Raw genomic sequence first — 19,147 nt, 5'->3', positions numbered from 1 at the left:
ACTCAGGTCCTCTGTAAGAGCAGTACAAAGTTCTAACCACTAAGCACCCCAGCCTTCATCAGTGTGCAGTATTGTCTTTTGCCTTTTCTTTTTAATTCTTGGTCCTGGTCACTGAGCTCTACCCCTAAGCTACAACCACGGTTGCAGGGTTGGTTACTTATCTATTTGTGTTGGGATCTTTTTCTTTCTTTCTTTTTTTTTTTTTTTTTTTTTTTTTTTGTGTTTTTTTTTTGGGGGGAGGAAGGGGGATTGAGAAAGGGTCTTCTATAGCCATGGCCTCAACCACACTGTGTAGCTGAAGCTGGCCTTGAACCCCTAACCCTCTGGCCACAGGTGTCCACTAACATGCTCGGCTACCCATTTTTGAAGATTTCCAGACAGGATCTTGTTAAGTTGCCCAGGTTAGTATATGAAACTCACTATGTAGCCTAGGCTATGTAGCTAGTATGTAGCCGAGGCTGGCCTGGAATGGTCGGTCTCCCTATCTTGGTTTTCTGAGTGCTGGGATTGCAGACATATGCCAGCACACAGGCTCGGCCTGAACTGGCATGGATTAGGTGACTGAAGCTGTGGTCTTGTGGTTTTGTTGGGCTGATTAACAGGTCTGCAGGCAGCTGCCATGTTTGGCAATGTTGTAAGGAGGAGCTTTTGTTTGACCCCAGAGAGTTTAAACGTGTGTGCTAGATGGCAGAAACTAAGGCAAGGAGTTAGCTTTTCTCTTTTCTTCTCTCTCTCTCCCTCTCTCCCTCTCTCCCTCCCTCTCCTTTGAAACAAGGTCTCACTGTGTAGCTCTGGCTGTCCTGGAACTCACTCTGTAGACCAGGCTGGCCTCAAAGTCACAGAGAGCTGCCTGTTTCTGCCTCCCAACTATTGGTACTACCATGCCTGGCTAAAATAGTTAAATTTTCAACAACTCTCTCATTAACTACTAGGGTGGGAAAAAGAACCAGAGGTTGAGTTCAATCCCTGTATCAGACGTGTTTTCTTTACTGTAACAGAATCCCAGGATTTCTAGCATTGTAGAGGGAAAAGGCATGGGTTAGGAATGTGGGTCAGGGGGCTGGAGAGATGGCTCAGTGGTTAAGAGCACTGACTGCTCTTCCAGAGGTCCTGAGTTCAAATCCCAGCAACCACATGGTGGCTCACAACCATCTGTAATGGGATCGGATGCCCTCTTCTGGTGTGTCTGAAGACAGCTACAGTGTACTCATATATAATAAATAAATACATTAAAAAAAAAAAAAAGGAATGTGGGTCAGTGGGTTAAATACTTGCCTAATGTGTACAAAACTCAGTCCCACTCCCAACACCTTCTAAAGCCATTGTGACACACACTTGCAGTCTTAGCACTCGAAAGACAGAAGGAAGAGGATTGCCGTGAGTTTGAGGCTAGCCTGGGCTGCATGTGAGTTCCATTTTCAGGCTACCCAGGACTAAAATAACATTCTGGGTTTTGGGGTTTTTGTTTTGTTTTGTTTTTTGGGTTTTGTGTGTGTGTGTGTTTTTTGTTTTTGTTTTGTTTTTGTTTTTTGTTTTTGTTTTTGTTTTTTGTTTTTTGTTGTTTTTTGTTTTTGTTTTTGTTTTTGTTTGTTTGTTTGTTTGTTTGTTTTTTGGTTCTTTTTTTCGGAGCTGGGGACCGAACCCAGGGCCTTGCGCTTCCTAGGTAAGCGCTCTACCACTGAGCTAAATCCCCAGCCCCGCTTGTTTGGTTTTTTTGTTTTGTTTTTTAGTTTCTTTCTTCTTTAGTTTTCTTTCTTTCTCTCTCTCTTTCCTTCCTTCCTTCCTTCTTCCCTTTACCCATATGTGGTGTGTGTGTGTGTGTGTGTGTGTGTGTGTGTGTGTGTGTGTGTGTGTGTGTGTGTGTGTTGTGGATTGCCCTGGAGTTGTTTGTATTTTGATGCTAATTCTGCTTCCCCAAGAAGGGTTGCCTAGTCACACACTCAGTACTCAGGTGACTTCGTCAGCCCCTTCTCCCCATTTTAACTTGGAAAATAAAGGCGAGAGCCAGTGATTGGGCAGGGGGAGAGAAGGTAGAACAGAAGAGTTAGGGGAAGGGGGGGGTCAACAGGAGAGGAGAAGGGGGAAGGCAGATGGAGCAGAACCACGTGGACTGGAGAAACCCCAAGTTCTAAGAGATCTCACAGCTGAGGAATGGAGTAGTGTAATGGTGGATCTGCCCAATCTAGGCGCACAGCTTGTATTCATATTAATCGAGTTGTTTTCTTTGCACCGGCTTGTTTGGGTTGGAGAGATTACAGCAACGCACGCGCGCGCGCGCGCGTGTGTGTGTGTGTGTGTGTGTGTGTGTGTGTGTGTGTGTGTGTGTGTGAACACAGTGGGCAGGGGATGCACACTTGGAGGTCAGAGTTCACCTTTTATGGGGTTGTTCTCTTCTGCCTTTATGTGAGTTCTGGGAATCAAACTCGAATTTCCAGGTTTGCGAGGTGGCCCTTGCCAGCTGACCCACCTTGCTGCCCAAAAAACCGGGGAAATTTTCTACCCTCTTAATATTATTGGTGTGTAACTATGGTGATTAAAAACTGTAATTCAGGGAAATAAATCATATTCAAGCCCGGCAGTCACCAATAGCCAACGACTTAGTCGATCGCAACAGCCTCTGGCAAAAACAACCTGGTCTACAGAGTGAGTTCTGGGACAGCCAGGGCTACACAGAAAAATTCTGCCTTGAAAAACCAAAAACGACCTCTACCAGCACCACCAGCACCACCATCACCAAAACACCGACTAACTCAGTAGGGCTCAGGGTGTAAAATGCTTGCCTGGTATGCATGAAGCCTTCGGTTTCATCGCCATGCACTGGGAATAGTGGTACCAATTCTCCTTGCTAGCTGGGGAAGAGGAGAGGAAAAGATCTGGAGTTCTAGCATGAGCTACATGATGTCCTGTCTCCAAGAGAGAAAAAAGAGGCAGAATAAAATGGCACCATCCAAACATGCCCCAGCACTCAGGAGGCTGGGGCAGGCGGACCTCTGTAAGTTTGAGACCAGCCAGGACTATATAGTGACCTGTACATACACATCCTGATCCATCCATCATCCATCCACCCGTCTGTCTGTCCATCCATCCATGCACCCATCCATCCATCCACTCACTCACCCATCCATCCATCCATCCATCCATCCATTTATCGTGTGTGTGTGTGTGTGTGTGTGTGTGTGTGTGTGTGTGTATCTGTGTGTCTGTGTCTATGTCTGTGTTTGGGGTGTGTGTGTGTATATCTGTGTGTCTGTGTCTATGTCTGTGTTTGGGGTGTGTGTGTGTGTGTGTGTGTGTGTCTGTGTCTATGTCTATATTTGGTATGTGTGTCTGTGTGTGTGTGTCTGTGTCTATGTCTGTATTTGGTATGTGTGTCTGTGTGTCTGTGTCTATGTCTGTATTTGGTGTATGTCTGTATGTGTGTGTCTGTGTGTCTGTGTCTGTGTTTGATGTGTGCGTGTGTATATCTGTGTGTCTGTGTCTATGTCTGTGTTTGGGGTGTGTGTGTGTCTGTGTGTGTGTGTGTGTCTATGTCTATATTTGGTATGTGTGTCTGTGTCTGTGTGTCTGTGTCTATGTCTGTATTTGGTGTATGTCTGTGTGTGTGTGTCTGTGTCTATGTCTGTGTTTTGTATGTGAGTCTGTGTGTCTGTGTCTATGTCTGTGTTTTGTATGTGAGTCTGTGTGTCTATGTCTATGTCTGTATTTGGGGGTGTGTGTGTGTGTGTGTGTGTGTGTGTGTGTCTGTGTGTTTGTGTCTATGTCTATGTCTGTGTTTGGTGTGTGTGTCTGTGTTTGGTGTGTGTGTCTGTGTTTGGTGTGTGTGTCTGTGTTTGGGGTGTGTGTTTGGGGTGTGTGTGTGTGTGTGTGTGTGTGTGTTGGGGATAAGCATTCTCCATGCCAATACTCTACTTCTGAGCTGCCCTCCCATGCCTTGGGATAGCATACAGTCTCCCGAGCGCCCCCTCAGCTTTCCTGAGATAGGTTCCGTGGGTGGGAGGGCGTTTGGGTAGCAAGCAGATGAAGAAACAGAAGAATAAACAAACTGGCTGTGGTGCAAATGCAGGTCTAGTGTTCAGGAAGTAGAGGCAACAGTAAACTTTAAATGGAAGGACAGGTAAACGTACACATGGAAATATAAACGTAGCAGATTGGTGGATAAACAGAAAGAAGGAGAGATGAAGCCGGGTGAGGTCCACACACCTGTAATTCCAGCACTCAGGAAACTCGGGTAGGGGAGACAGACAGATGTACAGACAGATGGACACACACAATGAGTACGATTGATAGCTGACTTGGATGGGTCCATGGATAGGTGGGTGGATGTAGATGAACAACAAACAGATGGACAGAGGCATTGATGATTAGGGGATGGCTAGATAAACAGGTAAATTGTTGGCGTTCAGGAATCGCCACACAAACCCTTGGACCACTGATCTCGGTGAAGCAAGAACATACACTTTAATCCTGACCAGACCAGGCACGCAGCTCAGACTTGGGTCCTGGACTAACTATGTCATCAAACATTTCTCAAAGGAAAAAAAAAAAAACCAACAAAAAACCCACAATGAGCTCATATGCAGGTGCAGGAAGTGCTGCTCAGTGGTCAGCTCTGACTCAAGCCATTTTGGACATAACAGTTCATGTGACCTTTAACCTGATGGGTCCTATCTGAAGCTTTGTGGAATTTCTTAAGATTAACAATCTTCATAACACAACACAACAACGCAAACATAACAGGGGATGTGATCCGCATGATCCTGCTCTGCGTTAAGTCACTCCTCTGTGTCGGTGACTGGCAGGCATATTACAGCAACGCTATGAAATAGCGGGCAGGCATGGAACAAAATGGCTACCGCTCTCCTGGGGTGGGAGGACTATCGGACCTCAGCGAAATGGGTAGAGAGGACAGAGAGAAGAAAGGATGATGGACCAGGAGGGAGGCTGCTTACTTGGTGCCTTCCACTCTTCCTCCTTATCCCCCTTAGCCATCTCACCCTCTCAGAGTCCAGAGATGGACAAGAGGCAGCTTACACGGACAGCCATGGTATAAAATGTGCGAACAGAATGATCGCTTATCGTGTGGCCGTAGTTTCGTTGTTTATTGCTGTTTTGAGACAGAGGCCCAATGTGTAGCCTCCAGCTCACACTCCTGCCTCAGCCTCCCTGCTGAGGAAATCATCATCCCGTCTCTCTCGGCCGCTTGTCTCATGTAGCCCAGGATGCCCTTGCACTTGCTATGTAGTTGAGGATGACCTTGGACTTCTGATCCTCCGGTCCCCGTCTTCTGAGTGCAGGGATCAAAGGTGTGCACCACCACCTGGCTTCTCATATTTTGATGGAACAGTTAGATATTTGTTATGTAGATTAATCCCATTCGCTGCTCTTTCTTTGACATATTTACCTTTAGCAGTGTATGGAGGTCAGAGGGCAACTTGCAGGGGTCAGGTCTCTCCTCCACACTGTGGGTCCTAGGGATTGAACTCAGGTTGGCTAAGTTTGCAGCAAGCTCCTTTAACCCGCTCAGCCACCCCAGTAGCCTATGTTTACCAGTGACATTCAGACATTCAGACTCTGATTCAGAGACTCAAAGCTCACACCTAGACAAGGAAGCAGTTCCCCTCCTTGATCCCCCAGTTAGTTACACAGCTAAGTCTCTCTCTCTCTCCTCTCTCTCTCTCTCTCTCTCTCTCTCTCTCTCTCTCTCTCTCTCTCTCTCTCTCTCTCTCTCTCTCTCTCTCTCTCTGCCTCTCTCTGGTTTTTGAAGCTGACTCTCTCATTCCTAGTCCCAGCTGCCTTGAAACTCACTATGTAGCTTAGAAAGGCTCCCAACTCTCAGTGATCCTCCTGCTTCAGCCTCCCAAGTGCTGAGATTAGAAGCATCAGCTGTGGGGTTGGGGATTTAGCTCAGTGGTAGAGTGCTTGCCTAGGAAGGCAAGGCCCTGGGTTCGGGCCCCAGCTCCGAAAAAAAAAAAAAAAAACCAAAAAAAAAAAAAAAAAAGAAGAAGAAGAAGAAGCATCAGCTGTTAATACCCTTAGTCTTCCTAGCTACAGGAGGCCATGTATTTTTTTTTTTTTTTTTTTTTTCCGAGCTGGGGATCGAACCCAGGCCTTGCGCCCTAGGCAAGCGCTCTACCACTGAGCTAAATCCCCAACCTGCCATGTATTTTCTACGGGCAGTGGTGGTGGTGTTCACCTTTAACCCCAGCACTCAGGAGGCAGAGGCACGTGGGTCTCTGAAGTTAAGCCAGACTGATAAACAGAGCAAGTTCTAGGACAGCCCGAGCTACAGAGAGAAACCCTGTCTTACACACACACAGAGAGAGAGAGAGAGAGAGAAGAAGAAGAAGAAGAAGAAGAAGAAGAAGAAGAAGAAGAAGAAGAAGAAGAAGAAGAAGAAGAAGAGAAGAAGAGAAGACAGACAGATACAGAGAGAACATGTCTTTAAAAACTAAACAAATAGAAAAAGAAGCCTAGGGCTGGAGAGATGGCTCAGTGGTTAAGAGCACTGACTGCTCTTCCAGAGGTCCTGAGTTCAAATCCCAGCAACCACATGGTGGCTCACAACCATCTGTAATGGGATCCGATGCCCTCTTCTGGTGTGTCTGAAGACAGCGACAGTGCACATATACACATATAATAAATAATTCTTAAAAAAAGAAAGAAAAGGGCTGGGGATTTAGCTCAGTGGTAGAGCGCTTACCTAGGAAGCATAAGGCCCTGGGTTGGTCCCCAGCTCAAAAAAAAAAAAAAAAAAGAACCAAAAAAAAAAAAAAAAAAAAAGAAAAAAAAGAAAAGAAAGCCTAAAGCAAACTTTTCAACAGTCCTCTGATCTTCAACAGAACTTGTATTCCTGTCTGGAAAATGGGTATACAGTCAGGAGGCTGCAACCCATCAGTTAGGTAATAAACAGCCCATAGACATCAACTGTTTATTACCAGTCCTCACAGCACCCCTCTGAATAACCTCGCCCTTAGGAGCCTCGATTTTTCCCTTCTGTAAAATGGATGTGTAAATGTTAGCTCACCTGCATACCTACAGTTGAGAGGATGATCAGAAAACAGAATCTTGAACACAAGTCCCTATTTTTTTCTTCATTTTTATGAGTTTTATCTGTGTGTCTGCCTATGCACCACATGTGGGCTTTAGTGTCCCCAGAGGCCAGAAGAGGATGTCAGATCCCCTAGGACTGGAGTTACAGACAGCTGTGAGCTGCCATTTGAGTGCTGAGAATTGAACCTGGGTTCTCTAGAAGAGCAGCCAGCACTCTCAACCTCTGAGCCATCTGTCCAGTCTGTAGGTCCCTATTTTTTATTGAGATATAATGTATGTATTATAAAATCCATCTATTTTCTTTTTGATAGAACTTTAAGTTATATGTATTCATGTGTGTGTGTGTGTGTGCGTGCCAAGGCACACGTGGCAGTCAGAGGACAACTTTTAGAAAGCTGTTCTCTGCTACTGCGTGTGTTCTGGGTATCAGACTCAGATCTTCAGGTTTGGCAGCAAGCACCTTTACCCACTGAGCCATCTTGCTTCCCCATCCCCTTTTTAAATTTTTAAATATTTAACCCAGTTTTTTTTTTTCAATGGTCCTCGGTACGTTCAGCGTTGTGCAACCCTTCCTGCTCTCAAATTCAGCCAGTTTCATCACTGCAAAGGAAACCCACATCCGTACAGTCTGCCAACTATGGCAGTGACTTACTGTGATCTTCCCCACTCGAGAAGGGAGGCTGGGGGACCAGAAGTTCAAAGTCATCCACAGTTACATAGCACATCCTGGTCAACAAGAAATTGTGTCAAAAACAAACAAAAACAACAAGCAAGACTCCTGCCTCCCAGAAAAGGAGCAGAGAAAAGAAAATCATTACTATACCCTGTCTGCTTCTGGTTCCCCCACTCCCAGCCCCTGGAAATTGTTGTTTTTTGCTTGTTTGTTTGGTTGGTTGGTTGGTCGGTTGGTTGATTTTTGATTTTTAAGACAGGGTTTCTCTGTGTAGCCCTGGCTGTCCTGGAACTCACTCTGTAGACCAGGCTGGCCTCGAACTCACAGATTTGCCTCCATCTACTTCCTGAGTGCTGGGATCAATGGTGTGCATCACCACGACCCGGCTAAGTTTGCTTTTATTTAATGCGTGTTTTGCCTGCATGTATGTGTGCGTGAGCCTGGGGGAGAGGGCCTCAGATTCCTTAGAACTGGAGTTGCAGGTTACTCCATGCAAGCCACCATCTGGGCACAGGAAATTGAACCAGTGGAGTTAACTGCTGAGCCATCTCTCCAGCCCCAGTTAGCACCCGTTCAAGTTACATTTTTGTTTATTTATTTCGTATGCATGTGAGTGGACAAGAGTGGCTTGGCACATGCGGAGGTCAGAGGACAACTAGAGATGTTGACTGTCGCCTTCTTCCTTGTGGGGCTCAGGGCTCGAACTCCGATCTTTAGGCTTGGCAGCAAGTGCTTTTGCCCACCGAGCCATCTTGCTGTCTGTTGTTAATTTATTTTCAAATTCTATGGCTTATGGATAGCCAAGCGCTAGATAATTATTTTTTTCCTGACTTTTTTGTTGTTGTTGTTTGAGACAAGGTCTGGTCCTGTAGCCCAGGCTGGCCTTGGACTTCTGATCCTCCTGCTGCAGTGCCCTGGACTGCAGGCAGGCATCTCCATACCTGGTACTTTGTAGAGTTGCTGCTTAACTATGGCTGGTCGATTAGCGTGTTTAGACACACACTCCAAGAAGTGTAGATTTTTCACAAGGCCCTGGGTTCGGTCCCCAGCTCCGAAAGAAAAAGAAAAGAAAAAAAAAGAAGTGTAGATTTTTTAGCATTGAGACAGTTGAGATAAAATGCATTTAATTCTCTCTCTCCTCTCCCTCTGTGTGTATAAACTGAAATGTAGAAAGATAATAGATGGGTAGATACATTTCTAGATAGTTGGTTGGATGACAGATACATGGGTGGGTATAAGAATTGGTGGTCGAGGGGCTGGAGAGATGGCTCAGAGGTTAAGAACACCGACTGCTCTTCCAGAGGTCCTGAGTTCAAATCTCAGCAACCACATGGTGGCTCACAACCATAATGGGATCCAATGGCCTCTTCTGGTGTGGCTGAAGACAGTTACAGTGTGCTCATATATATAATAAAATAAATCTTAAAAAAAAAAAAAAGAATTGGTGGTTGAGGCCAAGTATCATGGTGTGCACCTTTAATCCCAGCACTCAGGAGGCAGAGGCAGACAGATCTCTGTGAGTTTGAGACCAAGATGGTCAATATTGTGAGTTCCAGGACAGTCACAGCCAAGCAGTGATACTCTGCCTCAAAAAAGGAGAGGAGGGGAGGGAGAGAGAGAGAGAATGACTTTTGAGGAAGGCCTGTGGACATGTCCAGAATGGGATGTTTTTTATTTTGTTCACTGAGGTAAGAAGACCCGTCCACTGTGGGTGGCTCCATTCCCTAGCCGGGATCCTAGACTGTGTAGATGGAGAAAGGTTGCTGAGCAGCAGCAGCTTCCACGGGTTCTGCTTCCTGATAGAGGGTGTGACCAGATGCTTCAAGCTCCTATGCCTTGGCCTCTCCTCCATGACACAGGGTGCCTTTGAACTGTGCACTAGAGTAAACACTTTCTCCCTTAATTTACTTTTGTTGGAGTATTTTATTACAGCAATAGGAAAAGTAACTAAGATACAGTTGATGGGATGCATAGGCGATGGAGAGATAGATCAGTTGAGGAACAGATGAAGAGTAGATGGATAGATATATGGGTAGGCAAATGGATCTGACTGGTAGATGGATGAGTCCACGGATAGTTAGATAGGCCAATAGATGGATGGATAGGTAGATAATAGGATGGATAAGTACACACTTAGATGAACAGATGAACAGCCGAATTGACAATAGATCAGATAGATGGACACTATATGGGCAGACAGATGGGTAGATGGGTAGATAGTGGGTGAATACATGGATAAATAGATGATAAATGGACTGATGGGGTGGATGGATAGATGATGGGTACCCCCATGAGTGATGGAAGATAGACAGACGAGTAAATACATGATGGCCAGAGAAGAGATGGATGAGAGATGGAGAGATGATGTACAGATAGAACAGGGATAGATGAGCAGATGGAGAGCTGGATGGGTGGATGGATGGATGGATGGATGGATGAGTGGATGGATGGGTGGATGGGTGGGTGGGTGGATGGATGGATGGGTGGGTGGGTGGATGGATGGATGGATGGATGGATGGATGGATGGATGGGTGGATGGATGGATGGATGGATGGATGGATGGATGGATGGTGGGATGGATGGATGGGTGGGTGGGTGGGTGGATGGATGAATAAATGGATGGATGGGTGGGTGGATGGGAGGGTAGATGAATGGATGAATGGGTGGGTGGATGGATGAATAAATGGATGGATGGACAGCAGGTGAATGGCTGGACCCACATAGCTAGCGGATAAATGTGACATGTGCTCATCTATTCAGCAAATATACATTAGCTTAGTCTTGTGTGTTTGTTTGTTTGGTTGTCAGGTTTGGAGACAGGTTCCCACCATGTAGTCCTGGATGTCCCGCTGGAGCTCACTGTGTAGATCAGGGTGGCCTTGAACTCACAGAGCTCCTCCTGCCTCTGCCTTCCCCAGTGCTGAGATTGAAGTTGTGAATCACCACATCTGGCCACACTGAGAGGAAGTTGGACTGTAGAGAGGGACAGATCCTTGGTTCCGCCAAGGAGTTCGCCATCTAGTGGGAAAGAGAGGCCTCGCACCCTCTGTGCATCTCAAGCAGAAGAAAACCTGACTTACAGTGATCAGAACAGGGCATGGAGAGCTCAGGGAGGAGATGGCGGTTTTTGTTTTTTGTTTTTTTTGTTTTTTTTTTTTTTTGGTGTGAGCACACCAGGGGGAAAACCTCGAGATGCACCCGGAAGGATCCCAGGGGAAAACTGGGTCTCCGCACCCAGTAGGAATCTCATCACTGCAACCTCTGTGGATTGTGAACCCTATTTATTTATTTAAGAGGCTATGAACTCTGGGCATCGGGTACTAGAGGGCAGGCGAGGAAGGCCATGAGAGGTGAACCAGGCCAATCACACCATGCTCCCTGGAAGGGGCATCATGTCATGTCCCACATTGCCACCGAGAACAACATCAAAAGTTTGGGGTTGGGATTGGGGATTTAGCTCAGTGGTAGAGCACTTGCCTAGCAAGCTCAAGGCCCTGGGTTCGCTCCCCAGCTCCGAAAAAAAGAAAAAAGAGAAAAAGAAAAGAAAAAAGAAAAAAAAAGTTTGGGGCACTCGTGCATCTGTTTGTTTTCGTTTGTTCATTTTGAGGTTTTTGTTTTGACTTTGTTTTACATTTATTTTATTTATTCATTTGTGTGTGTGTATGAGAGAGCGAGAGCGAGAGAGAGAGAGAGAGAGAGAGAGAGAGAGAGAGAGAGAGAGCGCGCGAATGTGCCAACAGTGTGCATGGGTGAAGGGCAGGGAACAACTTGTGAGAGTTGGTTCTTTTCTTCCACCTTGCGGGTTCCAAGGATTGGTCATCGGGCTTGGTTGACAGCAAGCACCTCCCCCCACTGAGCCACCTCACAGGCCATGTTTTATTTTGAAGGGATGGGGTGGGGGGTGGGGGTCTCACTATGTAGCTCAGGCTAGCCTCAAACTTGCTATGTAGCCAAGCGTGACTTTGGACTCCGATCCTCTGCCTCTATCTTTCCAGGGCTGAGATTACGGACGTAATGCCACACCTGGTTTACACAGTGCTGGGGATGGAACCCCCAGCTTCCTAACGGTTGCACAAGTTCTCTACCAACTAAACAGGCCCAGCCTTAGTCTGCAAACTACTTCCTTTCGTTGATGTTGTTGGGGGTGGCGGTTGTGGTGTATTTTGTTGTTGTTGTTGTTTTGTTTGGGCTTAGTCTTTTTTGTTGTTTTTTTTTCTTTTTTCTTTTCTTTCTTTTTTTTGTTTTTGTTTTTGTTTGTTTCTTTGTTTATTTTACAAGACAGGGCTGTCTTGGAACTCACACTGTATGTAGACCAGGCTGACCTCGAACTCAGAGCTCTGCCTGCCCCTGCCTCTGGAGCACCACCACCACTACCACCCAGAGGTCTGGAACTTTCTGTGGAGACTAGAATTTAAATTTAAGTTTTGTCGTCTGTCCTTCCATAGTGCTGGGAGTTTTATGATCATGCTTATCTCTCTAGATATCTCGGAGGTCTCCAAAGGTAATCTCGAAACCTGGGAAATAGAATGGAGATGCAGATGAGGCTGTTTGAAGGACAACCGATGGTTAGGGTGTGTGATGAAGTCGGGTCAGTTACCCTCGATCCTCCCACCTGACTCAGACATAACCAATCTTTCCACTGGGGACAGGAGGCTTGGGGAAAGCCAGGGGCTCTTAAAGCAATTTTGGAACCAACATCTGACATCTAGATCAGGCTTTGAGACCCTTGGCTGTATTGTCATTCTTGTGTGGTGTGCCTCAGACAAGAGTTTTGCTTGTTTGGGCATTGCTGGGATCGAACCCAGGACTTCGCTGAGGTTAGGTACTCTACCATGAAGCCATCCCTAGCTGTGGCCTCAGGAAAGGACTTTTAACTGTTCAGTTCTGTGTCTGTTGTGAATGCCCAGCCTAGTGTCTGGCCTTTAAAAAGCAAGATCAGGTTTGTTAAAAAAAAAAAAAAAAAAAAAAAAGCAAGAATAGGCAAACAGTGGCAACACATGGATTTATTTCCAGACTCAGGAGACAGAGGTTGGAAGCCAGCCTGGTCTACAGAGTGAGTTCTAGGACAGCCTAGACTACACAGAGAAACCCTATCTAGAAAAAACAACAAAACAAAAAAAAAAGAAAAAGAAAGAAGAGAAAGAAAGAAAAAAAGGAAAGGAAAGAAGGAAAGAAAGGAAGGGAAGGAAGGAAAAAAAGGAAGGCAGGGAAGGAAGGAAAGAAAAAAAGGAAGGGAAGGAAGGAAGGGAAGTGGGAGGAAGAAAAGCAGGAACAGAAGCTAGGTTTCAGGGTCAGTGAGAGAACTTCCTGAGCAGAAAGAAGAGGTGGGTGAGTGTCCGATCGATGCTGGGGGTGGGGAGGTCGCGTCTCCTGGGACAGGGAGGTGATCTAGAGAGGGTGAATTCTCAGAATCCCCTTCTGAACTTTGCTATACAGGTGTAGGACAATCATAAGAGCACCTGGGTGGGGTTGGGGATTTAGCTCAGTGGTAGAGCGCTTGCCTAGGGGAAGCGCAAGGCCCTGGGTTCAGTCCCCAGCTCCGGAAAAAAAAAAGAACCAAAAAAAAAAAAAAAAAAAAAAAAGCACCTGGGTGCAAGGGTCAACCACACAGGACCCTGGGAAAGTGAAGAAAGGCAGGTGAGCGATTTACTAAACACATTGTGAAGCAGAGAATGACCCTGAATTTCTGATATTTTTATCTAGCTAGCTAGCTAGCTAGTGTTTATGTGTCTAGAAACACTTATGGGGCTCAGAGGCCAAATTTTAAAAATCGAGTATTTTCTTCCAACATGCGGGACCTAGCACTCGAACTCATGTCCTCAATCCTGGCGGCAAACGCTTTTATCAGCTAGCCATCTTGACGGCTGGAACGTCTGATCTTTTTCTACCTCCACCTCCCGAGTGTTGCACTTAACAGAATCGCCCCCATGCTAAGTTTCTGTGGTATGGAGGACGGAACCCAAGCCTTCGTGCATGCGAGGCAAACACTGTTCCAACCGAGTTGCAGCCCCAGCCCCAGCCAGCCTTTTTCTGAAACCTGAAAAGTAGGGACTAAATAATACTCACAGCAGACAGAAAGGTGAAGCCAGGACCAGTGGTTTCACACCAGGCTCATTGGTTATGCTAATTTAAACATCACCTGCCAACCAAGACCACGCCCACCACAAGGACAAATAGTGGGGCAGAGGCGTGGCCATAGTAATTAGGCTCAGCTGGCAAGGATTGGCTCTCAAGCTGCTATCCAGAGTGTCCGAGAGTTGGCGACAATAGTGGCCATGGCGCGCGCGCTGGCGGATCTATCCGTGAACTTGCAGGTCCCCCGGGTCGTCCCCAGCCCGGATTCGGACTCGGATACAGACTTGGAGGATCCGAGTCCCCGGCGCAGCGCGGGTGGCCTGCATCGATCACAGGTCATTCACAGCGGACACTTCATGGTGTCCTCGCCGCACAGCGACTCGCTGACCCGGCGACGCGACCAGGAGGGGCCCGTGGGGCTCGCCGACTTCGGGCCGCGCAGCATCGATCCGACACTCACCCGCCTCTTCGAGTGCTTGAGCCTGGCTTACAGGTGAGGGCGGACCGGGGAGATTGAGTCCCAGCTTTCTGTGGTGGGACCCGCACTGGGGCTCTGGTTCGAAACTGCTTTGGGGGACTCTGAATACAACTTAGGCATTAGCTCCCTTGCTGGGTCCTGAGCCAGCCCACGGGCCTTCATGTCCCATCATCTGCTTGTGATGCCACTGACCTGTCCACTTCTGCAGGCTCTCTTGCAGTTGGGCCCTGCTCCCTGGTTCTTATGCTTTTGTCCTTAAATGCCAGTTGTCTTTCACACTCCTTAGACTATAAACCATCCCGTCCACTCCCTCCCTCCACTCGTGTGATGCCTGGACTGTTTCGTTCATCCCCATCAGTCCCTGCAAAATCCCACTCTGCTGGGGACTTTCCCTGCACGCTGCTGTTATCCGGCGGTCGCCCCTCATAGCCAGTGTCAACGTATATGGAAACAGTGCCTTACTCACTTCCCGATTGCCCAGACAACATTTGTTTGGCTTGATTTAGTTTGGTGAGCCAGAGTCTCCCTCTAAAATTCAGGCTGGCATGGAGCTAGGTAGCCCAGGCTGGACTCCTATCTCAGCCTCCCAAATACCGGGATTACAGGCATGAGCCACCATGCCTGATTTAGAACGCTATGTCAAGGTTGGCGGGAAGATGGTGCCAGGCACCTGCCCAGAGCCAGCAGGGGGTGCTGCAGTCCACCCTGGGTCGGGTAGGGAAAACCTGGTCTCCCCGAACCCGGTATCTGTAAGAAGCTGTAATGCAGCCAGGAACCCCCCTGCTGTGGCTCAGAGCTCCCGGGCCGCACCCAACTCCAGCCCCACCTACGTGTCCCAGGGGAGGGCGCGAACTGGGGTCTTGGCCCAGTGCCCTGGAGCAAAGTTCCCGGGAGCAGAGGGACTAGGATAAATTATCAACCGAAAACAGTAGGAGAGAAAGGGGGATCGGCCGGCCTTGATCTTTCCTCTCTGTAAATACCATGCTTCTTCAGAGAGCCTCCTCCCCTTCGTAGAACCGCTGGCTGTAGACCGGCACCTGCAGCCCCATAGGGGACCTGGAGCTGGGGTGGGAATTGCGGAAGAGCGTGGCCCACCGCGTGGCGGCAGAGCCGCGCGACCCCATTGGCTGGAGGCAGAGTAACCTTGGCCCACAAGTTCTGGCCTCAAGCCCAGGTCATGTTGCAACCTGATAGTTCAGGGCGCTGAGACCGATGTGGAAAGTTCAAATTCCCTGTCCCTTTCCCCCTCCCCCGCCCTTGGACATCATGAGACTGCCTGGGAAGGGGCCATCTAAGGTCTCGGAACACCAGAAGCCGCTCACACTGGAACAGTGTTTTAGTTATCAAGGACTTCCAATTATTGGAGTTACACGGAGGAGAGGGGGCTATCCCTCACTCTCCTCTCTCTCATTGAGTCTCACACTGTAGACTATTCCAGCCTAGAACTCGCTGTAGAACGGAGGCTGCCCTGGAATTCTGCTCTGGCTTCCCAAGTGCTGGAATTACGGGCCTGAACCACAAGAAGCCCAGGATTCCAATGTTCCCCCAAAGGGTCTCCCATTTCCCGACCACTCCCATCTCAGGTTTCCTTTGTCTATACATTCAATGCGGTCTGGCTTAGAGGGCTTCCCAGCACAGACTGTGGGCAGACAGAAGGAGAGCGGTTATAGGGAAATAGCTGGTGGAGGGACAGAGGGCACTCCCAGAACGGCTTGCTCCCTTGTGAGGCTGCGTGAGGATGAGGAACTCCAGCTAGGGTGGAGAGCTCTGTTTCCCCCACCCGCTAAAGAACCAGACTATTAAATTCTCTTGAGTGGGATTTCTGAGGATACCCAAGGATGAGGGTAGGTAAGTACTTAGGAGTCTTTGCTTTTGCGCCCTTGGTGAAGGAAAAACGCTCACTGTGGGCTAGGAGAGGCCTCTGTCAGTGAGGGTACTTGGTGCCCGGATTGGTGGCACGGGTTTGTGGGTTCCTGGAACCCACATCAAAGTGGCTAGAGAGAATTGATTCCATAGAGTTGTCTGATCTCTGACCTCCGTGTGCCACGCACGAGCACCCCTCCCAATGATACATGAAAATAAAAACAAAAGCTAACACTCCACGCTCAAGCTCATAAACCCTGTGTGGTCGAGCATGCCTGGAATCCCGGAACTCAGGCTGAGGACTGAGTGTCAGGAGGTCAAGTCTATCCTCTACTGTGTAGGAATTTAAGGTTTGAGGCCAGCCTGAGATAATATGAGATCCTGTCTCACATAAATAAACCAATCCAAGCTCGGACTAGAAGATATCCATAGAACCTCTGTGAAGAGGGGTTCTCTGAAGAGAAGGGGATTTCAAAGGGTGAGAATCTGCAGGGAGCAGCTAGAAAGGTGGGGGTGGGGCAACCAGGCAGGGGGTCTGGTGGTGGGTGGAACTGGTCGGTTAGTCAGGGAGAAGGACAGCCTGCAGACACCCGGGCGCCTCGCCCCTGCCAAGGAGCTCCTCTGGTACACTGTGTTCCCTGATTCTGTGGGTGGAAACTCCGACGGCTGTAAACGGTCCAAGAAGGCCCTTGTCTAGCGGGTGGTGGCACAGCACTCTGCAGGCTGAGGCAGGAGGATGAGGATCCAGATCAGTCTGGACTACAGAGCAAGCACCACTCCCCCACCCCCGTGTTAAAACAAGCAAGTTGGCAAAAAAGAGGGGCTTGGGGAAAAGTGTTTGCCTTGCAAGCTTAAGGACCCGAGTTCAATCCCCAGGACTGACAGTAAAACAAACAAACAAAAAAAGAGTCTGGTTTGCTAGTGTTTGCTTGTGATTCCAGTGCTCAAGACAGAGATGGATAGCCAGTCGCCTGTAGCTAGCCAGCCAGCCAGCCAAGCTTACTTGGTTGGTGAGTTCCAGGCCAACGAGAGCATCTGAGGAACCATATCTGAGTTTGTCCTCTGGTCTCAACAAGCATATGCGTCTCCCATCCTCCCTCTCTCCCAGCTTGTTTCTCCCATTGCACACAGCTTTTGAACCTAGGCCCAAGACATTTTGTACCAAACCAGACTCTTCCCCTCACACGCGTTCAACCAAGTCCTTTCCTCTTGACTTGGCTATTGTCACTGGCTCATCTCCCTCATCCTAGGCTACCAACCCTCTGAGGGAGCTGGAGGAGGGACAGCAAAAGGGTAGGGTAGGACCCTGGGGAAAACAGAACCTAATGGTTGCTGGGATACAGACAGGGGTCACAAACTTAGGAGTGTCCCCCATTCACCCTATACCACAAAAGGAGCTGGCCCAGGAAGGATTAGCGTCCCCCACCCAATCATGTTTCCTTCTTGGACAGATGGTATTTATCTAGCTATGGGAGGTAGGGGACAGCCATCAGCTATTTGGGTAATGAAGCCTGTTGTCTCCTGAGGTGGCAGGCCCTGCCACCCCACATCCCACGCCCTGGCGGCTACCATTAGCTCAAAGCAAATACTGGAGCTTGGAGACCAGAAAGGAGAGGAGAGCCAATGACCCATGCACTCAAGGTAGAACAGGAAGAGGAGGAGGAATCAGATGCTCGCCTACTCACCCCTAACGCAAGGGGAGCTACCGGGAGAGCAGGCCTTCCTTTGTGTGTGTGTGTGTACAGTCCTGAGGATGGAGTCCAGGTCATGTCCAATTCCTGGAAAAGCTGCTACTGAGGCTCACTGCCAGCCCCTCACTGGGGGATTCTAGGCAGGGGCTCTACCACTGAGCAACACCCCCAGCCCCTCCCTGGGGGAATTCTAGGCAGAGGCTCTACCACTGAGCCACGCCCCCAGCCCCTCACTGGGGGATTCTAGGCAGGGGCTCTTCCACTGAGCCACGCCCCCAGCCCCTCACTGGGGGATTCTAGGCAGGGGCTCTTCCACTGAGCAACACCCCCAGCCCCTCCCTGGGGGAATTCTAGGCAGAGGCTCTACCACTGAGCCACGCCCCCAGCCCCTCACTGGGGGATTTGAGAAAGTGCTCTGTTGGCAGAACCACACTCCCAACCACAGCCTGGCTTTCTGGAAGGCTAAACCTAAGAAGCTCTCTATTTGAGCGAGGAGTGGAAAGATAGGTCAGACTGACTTGGAGGCAAGACTGGTTTGTAGACCATGAGGAAGGAAGGTTGGAAGGACTAGAGATGAGACAGCAAGGTGTCCACGACCTCGATCATCTCCATCTTGGCCTCTCGGGCCAGCTTCCAAGTAGTGATAACTTAGCCTATTCTCAGAAGAACCTTGAGAGTTGAAGCCATTGCTTACGCATAACCCCTGCGCACCATGCACTCAGTGGACCCCTACGTTAAGGTCAAGGTTAAGATTCTATTTCTAGCCAGGAGGATGATGGTGCATGCCTTTAATCCCAGCATGCAGGAGGCAGAGGAGGACAGATCTCTGAGTTCAAGGCCAGCCTGGTCTACATAATGAGTCCCCAAACAGCCAGGGATACAAAGTGAGATAGATGCTCTGTCTTACTGTGTCCTTTTGGAGTGTCTCTTTCCCTCCATGACCTTCAGGGAGATAGATCGTTTCATCCTATCTTTAAGAAATGAATGTTTGGGGCTAGAGACATGGTTTGGGTTGATTAAGAGCACTGGCTGCTCTTGCAGAGAACCCAGGTTTGGTTCCCAGCACCCACATGGCAGCTCACAGTTATCTGTAACTCTGGTTCCGGGAGGTCTGATGCCCTCTTTTGTTGCTCGTAACCACCAGGCATTCATGTGGTACAGGTAGACACTCATGCACATAAAATAAAAACAAACAAAACCTTTCATTTAAAAAAGGTATAAGAGCCAGCATGGTCTACAGAGTGAGCTCCAGGACAGCCAGGGGTACCAGAGAAACCCTGTCTCAAACAAACAAACAAATAAATAAAATTTAAAAGG

At 48.5% G+C, this 19,147-nt stretch overlaps 1 protein-coding gene across 4 annotated transcripts in view; it reads left to right on the top strand.

Annotated features, from left to right (window-relative positions):
* The first annotated feature begins 13,337 nt into the window (after positions 1 to 13,337).
* Positions 13,338 to 19,147, top strand: part of Mlxipl (MLX interacting protein like) — a 34,828-nt gene continuing 29,018 nt past the window's right edge. The window contains exons 1-2 of one of the 4 annotated variants that reach the window (XM_032886922.1): positions 13,338 to 13,360; positions 14,038 to 14,291. In XM_032886922.1, the coding sequence (XP_032742813.1) occupies positions 14,155 to 14,291 (137 nt within the window). In that variant the 5' untranslated portion in view covers positions 13,338 to 13,360; positions 14,038 to 14,154. Of the gene's footprint in view, positions 13,361 to 13,608; positions 14,292 to 19,147 lie in introns of those variants that run through there. The other 3 variants (XM_032886923.1, XM_032886921.1, XM_032886920.1) reach the window with 3 other exon arrangements.

The sequence above is a fragment of the Rattus rattus genome, chromosome 16, assembly GCF_011064425.1.
Source record: "Rattus rattus isolate New Zealand chromosome 16, Rrattus_CSIRO_v1, whole genome shotgun sequence".
Taxonomy (NCBI): domain Eukaryota; kingdom Metazoa; phylum Chordata; class Mammalia; order Rodentia; family Muridae; genus Rattus; species Rattus rattus.
Note: the sequence above shows the minus strand (reverse complement) of the source record. Positions and strands in the feature narration are given on the sequence as shown.